The 7,975-nt window shown below is 40.3% G+C and overlaps 1 protein-coding gene across 1 annotated transcript in view; it reads left to right on the top strand.

Moving 5' to 3' along the window:
* Positions 1-7,975, top strand: part of svila (supervillin a) — a gene marked incomplete in the record, with an annotated part of 61,379 nt that overhangs the window by 21,855 nt on the left and 31,549 nt on the right. The window contains 7 exon segments of the mRNA XM_014018823.1: positions 1,215-1,249; positions 3,026-3,090; positions 3,388-3,524; positions 4,356-4,451; positions 4,832-5,114; positions 6,680-6,739; positions 7,369-7,696. Of these exon segments, the coding sequence (XP_013874277.1) occupies positions 1,215-1,249; positions 3,026-3,090; positions 3,388-3,524; positions 4,356-4,451; positions 4,832-5,114; positions 6,680-6,739; positions 7,369-7,696 (1,004 nt within the window).

Raw genomic sequence — 7,975 nt, 5'->3', positions numbered from 1 at the left:
GAGGTGATCTGATAAATTTACAGATTATTGTAAATTTATACTAAATTAGTTTAAATATCTATTCTGTGATTTCTGTAGATGCTAAACATGGCTTTGAATATCAGATCTTAAGTTACCAGAAGTTAAAAGAAGTAGAAAATGGGAAATGCAGTTTTAACAGCTCTTACTCTCCTCTTGAACCCCACACCCCCGGGTACCGGGGGTGTGGGGTTCAAGAGGAGAGTAAGAGCTGTATTTTGACACCTATAGGAACTGTTCTCTGATGGAAAACATCAACCCCAATCTTAAAAACCAGGCTGATGATACTTAAAAAAACACTTACATGTTGTCAATTCAAATGTGTACTTCATCAGATTAAATCATAAACATGATGGCGACTGCCACTGTGGTACAAAGTGGGTTAAGTCAATATGGGTAGAAAAGAGTAAATAAATGTTCACTGCCTAAAATACAGTTTTGGAAGCAGTGTTCACAACTAAGCCATGATTTAATCAAAAATTGGCCTCACAAAATATGGCCATACAGCTTGTTCACAGAATTCAGCGAGAGAACGCTTTAAAAACTCTAATATTTGCTCACTTTTTTGCAATTTTAAGCTGCCAGATAGTTTCCAAAAGTTTCTGCCCAGTGAGATACGGAGTAATACTGGAATCATTTGTCAATGCAWGAAGAAAAATCAAGACAGTTACTCTTTGATGCAGAGAATTATCTYCAATCCTATTTTGTTGAGCATTACTGAATAATTCAGTGTGTGCTGTACAACTTTTAAGTCTATAATATCTGATTCCACAATAAGATTAATATTATAACGAGATTAATCTTTTAGCACAAGCTGTTAGGACTTTCTCACACAAATAAACATGAACAATTTAATTTTGCCCCTCTCACATTATGAAACAAGGAAGCTTAGAGGCTGAAGGTCCCTCTAATTTGGGCTTTGGTGCCGGACATCACATGTGACCAACCACACAGCAGAAGCATGAATCGGTCTTTGTTAGGACTCGGATCAGAGATCATGGACTGAATTCACTCCCCAAGTCTGCTTTGCCTTTTCCTTTTTTTTTCTCCACCTAACACTGTCATGTTCCCTGCATACCAGAAACAACTCACTTCTACTGCGTCTCCTCGCCTCATCTGATATGATCACTTTTCTTCAATATAACCTTTGCATGAGTTGCTCATTCTTCTTTTTTTTTTTTGTTTGTTTTTTGAAGGTCTTGCCTGAACTCAGAGTTGGTTTCCACAGACGGTAAGCTGTTTTACGTCATAATATAAAATCAGTTTTATGGTTCATCAAGAATTTGAGAACAAATTTAAATAACAGATSCTGTGTATATAACGAGATTGTTTAGATGGGTGCACTTCAAGAACCGTGCATTTCATGTCCTAATTAAGATGAACTGTAGTACTGTACAGTAAATTAGAATAAAGCTCATAATGTAATTTGTATTTTGTTCAGTGATGTTATTCAGTCTCAGGTGATATAAAATCTAGGAGGATCATTTTCTGCTCGGAGTATGAATATGACTCAAACTTTGGCTCTATCTGTAAAACTGACAGATTAATTGCTAGTTTTGTATTTGCTAATGTTGAATTGCAACCATCCTAAAGTTGCATGACTTCAAAACACCAATGAACATTTAATGATTACTTTCTGAAGAATCTGTGYAGTTCATAAGATATTTTGCTTACAGAGCAGTCAAAAGCACTGCTTCTTGACTCTGAGGGGTGATAAATAGAATTTACTGAGTTAATAACGGGTCTCACAGTACGATAAAAGCTCCACCGAGGGCACCAACACATCTGCTTCCTATAAACACATTCCTGTTTTACTGACAAGAAATATGTGGAGTTGAGCACAGCAAAAGTCAATCAGAGGAAATGGCTGTTTGATGATGTCATGTCGTGTGTGTGTGTGTGTGTGCGTGCGTGCGTGCACAGTACCACCAACCTGCCTAGTCTGTCATAGCCTTCTCTGTGCTGCCAGTAAAAAGTATGATGTTATCGCCCACTGCCGCTGGTTGATGGCTTTGCCTGYGTTTGTTTGTCTGAAGCAAAATACTGTATATCTTCAACCACCAGAGAGATTGTAATTAAACTTTCTGAAAGTAATCCTTTGATGTACAGAGTGAATCAAACATCGCCGAACACCCTTTTATTTCAGAAATGAAACATTTGAATACCCCAGCAAGTAATGGATGAAGGGGCCAATCTTTGAGGCTAGAGCATGTTTTGTCGAGAACATGGCCGCCATCTTGAAAATYGCCATATTGGAACAAAGGCAAATTTTCCCAAAGATGGAACCCCCCTCACTCATTACTTGCTGGGGTCTTCAGATATGTCAGTTTCCTTTTTCTGAAATAAAAGGGTGTCCTGTGACTTTTGACTCATTGTGCATTCACGACTCAACCCAGTTCAGATTGACGACCACAGCTAGGAGATTTTATCTAACCCAAAGGTGGCCAGAACTCAGCTGGTTTTACAGATATTAAGCTACATTTTGAAGTGGTGGTATCTGAGAGTAATTAATAACACACACTCCAAATGCTACAACTGTTGATGTCAGCCTGGTTGGTCTGTTGGAAAAAGTCTCAAACTACTAAACTGAATTGTATTAAACTCCTAAAGTAATATTTGAAGGATGTACATCGACAACTGATCAACTTTTGAAGTAAATCCAATTAAAGATGATCACAGCAGCTAAATTACATTGGTCAACAAAAAATGCTATATACATTATGTCAGTTTTATACATAGATATTGAACTAAGACTGTGTGTAACAGCATTTATGTTTGACCAAAACATCCACAACTCCATCCCTTATCATAAAATAAATCAAAAACTCTGGCATGAAAGGTTACTGTGCTAGATCCATTTAATGTTAGATTTACTGTAATGTTAAAACTAAATGTCAATTTATTGTTCTGAAGGCTATATTAAGGCTCTGTTTGCTGTGGTCTTTTTAAGATATTGTGCAATGTTATTTTTCCTGACAACACCTCACTTTTTTACCTCTCTCTGTAGCCGATGAAGAGACGTTAGATGACCGAGCCAAACTAAGTGTCGCAGCCAAACGCTCTCTCTTCAAGGTCAGGTTCAGACTCTTTTTTTGTTTTTTTCAACTACATTATAATAACATGCACAAGCTCTGCTTCCATTTAATGACTCGAACATTGAACTGTTATTAGTCTTTGCTCATTACTTTGTAGATTTAGAGCTAAGATCATAAAATGTATTCAGTATTCCACTAAAACCACCATTTATTGGAGCAGGTTTAGCCGCACCTGTTAATAATGAACAAAAATCTACTCTATTTTAGTTGCACCTTCAAGAGTTAACRTGATGAGTAATCAATTCTATTCACTTACGTTTGCCCCAATATCCAGGAACTGGAAAAAAGCTTTGATGGTGTCATTCCCAAGCCACGATCCAGAAATGCGGCAGTGGACAGAAGATTAAGACGGACACAYGACCGATCTAGGACTCAGCCCGTCACCACTGAGGAAGTAGTCATAGCCACCACGTGAGTCTCTGTTTATAGTTTGAAGCTTAACTACATCCAAGAAGACATTAGAGGAGGGTCACAAGTGTTTTTAACATAAGTGTCTCAGAAGAAATGAAGCTGCCCATTTGGTTCATCTCCAATTGTTCACTAGAAGCAAAAACAAACAATGAAGTCTTTTTTTCTACATCTGTCTCACTTCATCCTTATCTTGTCCACATTAAATGTTATGTTCTTAGATGGTTAAAACTCCTCATTCCTCACTCCTGATGAAGACCAGTCAAAATAACTTTGCTAATGAACAAAGTTGGCACAATATTTTACTTATATCAACTGCTGCACCCTTGAATGGAAACATAATAAKTGGAGGAGCTGTTTGGGATGGAGAAGTCCAATTTGGTACAAATTTACACTCAGATTTGCTGAATGGAGAATAAAAAAGATAGGTTAAGCTGAAACTGTAAACTTGCTGGTCTAGATAAAAATTTCCAATGTTAATTTATTCATCTTTATTTTTTTTTCTTATTGTTTGCATTTAGCAACAGATTCAGAGAGAAACTCTGTAAATGATATCAAAGAAAAAAAAGCAATTTTTGGGAGTTGTGTGCAATAATCTCATCTAACTTTGAATACAATAAAAAATACAGTTCAGTTCTCTCAGTTCCCAAAGAGAATGTAGTTTTTCACCTAATGCCATCTTACCAAACATTGTCCATCTGTGCTTCATATTGCTCTAACTTTAGTTATCCATTTTCTAGATCACCTGAAAGTCATGTTTCTTCTTCTGTCCTTTGTGCTACTCCTTCTGCCACCTGACCTGTGTGATCCTTTCCTTGACCTTCATCCCTGTAGCATCCCATCTCATGTGCCACAAATGATGACTGATCAGTCTACTGTAACATGTGCAGATAGCCACACCCTAGTTTGCTGTAATGCTCTGCCCCACAGGTACACAACAAACGTGTGTGTGCACGGACATGAATGCTCCAGTTGACATGAACTGTGTGACTAACTGGTTTGATCCTGACTGCTGATTCACTGTTGGTCCATAGAATAAAGTAGAATCTTATTGCACACAGTTTGATCTTTGCCTTCCTTAAGAGACATTTAAATTATTAAATGACACGAAACGTTTTGCTTCGTAGTCTCCCTGCATGCAGGACTTTGATTTTTATTTGCATGGTAAAACGTTTGTTAGATGCACAGATCTGCAGCGTCCTCTGAGATGTAGCATGTCATGTGCTTGCTTGCATGGGCCTCCCCCCCAGCTCACCACAAGTCTACCTTTTCTCTCCTTCCTCGTCTTCTGGGTGTCGTCCTCCCCTCAGCCTGCAGGCGTCTCTGCAGCAGAGGTCTGCGGCTCGGGAGCAAGTGCGAGCYTCTCGCGAGGCCCAGGGCTCGACGCAGGGGCCCGCCATGGACGGAAGAGTCAGGAGTCAGAGTCAGGAGGAGCCGGACGTCTGCACGCTGAGCCTGGCAGAAAAGATGGCGCTGTTCAATCGGCTCGCACAGCCACCGAGCAGGGTCACGCACACCAGAGGAGGCTCACGCCATCGCAGAGCCAACACTCGCTACCAGACACAGCCCATCACTCTGGGAGACATTGAACAGGTGGGAGAAGACCTGGAGCCGAACTCTCTGAAAGTAACTTCTGAACGATGTTCGTGTCCATTATCTGTTCCTGTAAAAACATATCCGCATTAATTYGTTAAATTCTTGAAAATGTCTTTTAAGCATCTTGTTGACTTTAAGTTTTACAAGAGATGTAAAAACAGAATAAATTTAAAGGGACATTGTGTAAACAAACACAGGATTTGTTTGTTCCAGCAATAATCCAAAGTGCTTTGAGGAAACCTAAACTATAAAATGATCATTTTAAGATATTTTTTGTGTATACCATTTAAAGCTGCTTCTAAAAGCTGAGCTGTCATTAAATATTCTCAATTCCTGATGTGTACACGTTTTTGAGGACCCAAGATAATTGAGGAATTCGATCACCACCGCAACATAAAATACTGACCAGGAGGGAGTTCAACACCCAGAAAAAAATGTTCCAATTGTGACACATTGTGGTTCACATGCAGACCAGTAACGGGTCTGTAAATGACTTGATTTGTAAGCAGCTGACAGTTCTAGAACAGGCAGTAACATCACCAGGGAATCAATCAGGCTTCAGTCAAACGGGAGAATGAAGGTCAGACACAAAACATTTGTGAAGCTCTATGTTGTTCATATTACATAACTGTTCAGGGTGTGTGCTTACAGATGTCACAGTATCTTAGTACTGGAACCAACCATGTGTCAAGCACCACATTAACTCACAACATGAGTGAGTGATTCTTGACCCGCTGCCGACCAAAAGAACATAGAACCTGGACTCAACAGCATGTGTYACACCCCACCATGTCTCGATGACTAACAGTAGCAGTAACTTCTAAAACAAAAAAATAGACATATCATGCTTTTAAATCCTTTTTAATCATTCAGTTGGGGTCTATATAAAGTGGAACTGCAATKCTTTGGTCTAAATTCCTCCTTATTGTAACTCCACAAGCCCCTCTTTCACCCCTTTTCTGAGGTGCGTCTCGGATCAACTCTTTATGCGACTTCCTCTTTGAATCAAAACGGGACACTTTACAACCTCACCCCCTCCAGCTTCCAGAGTGGTCTGTTCCAGTTTGACAGAAGTTTACGACTATAAAACTGCACAGAAACATTTTATTACAAATTCATTAAAAAATGTCAACAGAAGACTCTTCCATCCAACCTTCCATGTTGGAGTCTGASCCAGAGGAGAATGAAGACCATCAMGTTATAGTTGGTAAATCCAGACTGTATTTATCAGTTCTGTTGCAGATAATTTGACATAATTGTTTAGAAAACATCATAGAAAATAGAGGAAACTGAACAGRTTGCAAAGAAATGACYCAAAYAAATTATGAAGACATCTACGCAGCACCAGGAGAGACTAAATGYAACATTTCCTTACTCCYAGAGACTCCAAGTTCACAACAAAATGTGTTTAAGGAACTTATGTCCAACCTGGTAGTTTCATCAGAAAGTGTTCGTACTAAAAACCTCAGGTTTGTGGTAGTAACTKTTAAATATATTACTTTTATCATGAGAGAGAATACACAAAACAAGTGTTGCAGTGTGTGTGTGTGTTTCTGTCTCAGGAGCTCTCAGATATAGACTTCAAAGATGAACAGGAGATGAGTGACAGCCCAGATGAAGAAGTAAGGTTCCTCTGAACTGTCACGATGTGTTTGCATACGAGGGTGAAACGGCCTCTTCTCAGAAATGACTGCATTTCTGTGATCCACGTGCTTTGTTTGGCTCATCTTCACGTTGGTGTGATTTGCATCGTGAATGTGGAGTGCATGACCCAGCTTCTGATAAAGTTCTGAGTCAGCGTTTGTCATTGCGAAGCAGCCACGATCTGTGCCCAGAATGACCCCGATGATCAAATTTCATGAAGCCTGAAGCACTTAAAAGATGAGGAGAAGCAGAGCAGTTCGCATTCTGACTGAAAGCAGCTTTTTGTTTTCTGGATGAGATTCACTTAAAATATTTTAGGTGTTGAGCTCTATGGATGTGTACTGTTGCTTCTCGTTGAACGCTCTGCACAAGTGTCAGGTTAGTGACCATAAAGGCACGATTTTGCATGTGAAGGAGGTTTTACTGAGCTGGATGCACTGTGTGTCGGGAGATGACGTTCTGGTAAGACCTTTAATGCTCAGGAAGTGCTGCTTCGATCAGTCAGCAGGATCCTCTCTCGCTTGTGTGTGTGCGATTTCCCCAAGCTGTTTCCTTTGCAGTCTAAACTGACCAACGTCCTTGTTTGCATTTCTTTCTGCCCACATAGCTTCAAAATGTAACACAATCTCAGAACCTCCCGTCTTCATCGTCCATGTCTGGACTCAGAGCAGGAGCCGGTGTCTCCTCTGACCACGCTGGGAAGAGGAGGCTGCCTTCTCCCGAGCCAGCYGTCCGGCAGCCTGCGCTGCCCCAGCCTCAGTCTGGGAAAGCGAGGTGGGGGGACGACGAGGAGGAAGAGCAGAGGGAGAGGGATGAGCAGCAGCTGCTCGGTCGTGGGGAGGAGGGAGCTGTGCAGAGCGCAGAGGAGCAGAGGAGGTATCTGAGGGAGGAACTGCAGCGTTCAGACGACCAAACGAGCAGAGCCATCAGTGGGGGTGCGTACTRCTAATAGTCTGTTTTCTGATAGTTTCATGCTTTTTATGTTTATCTTCACATTGAGCTTGTAGGTCTGTACTAAACTACTCTGCAAAGCTTTAAAATATTTAACAAACTGGCRCACAACCTACATTTTGCTGTAAGTATCTGTAGAACCATAGTTTTCTTAAACAGACAAGTTTTGCTGGGAACAATTTTTTTTCCTGAGTTAATTTTAAAGGGGACCTGTTATGCAAAATTCACTTTTTAAAGGTTTTTTTTTACTCAACTTTGGGTGT

This window comes from Austrofundulus limnaeus, unplaced genomic scaffold (assembly GCF_001266775.1).
Source record: "Austrofundulus limnaeus strain Quisiro unplaced genomic scaffold, Austrofundulus_limnaeus-1.0 Scaffold203, whole genome shotgun sequence".
Classification (NCBI taxonomy): Eukaryota; Metazoa; Chordata; class Actinopteri; order Cyprinodontiformes; family Rivulidae; genus Austrofundulus; species Austrofundulus limnaeus.
This window is presented reverse-complemented; position numbering and strand designations above follow the sequence as displayed.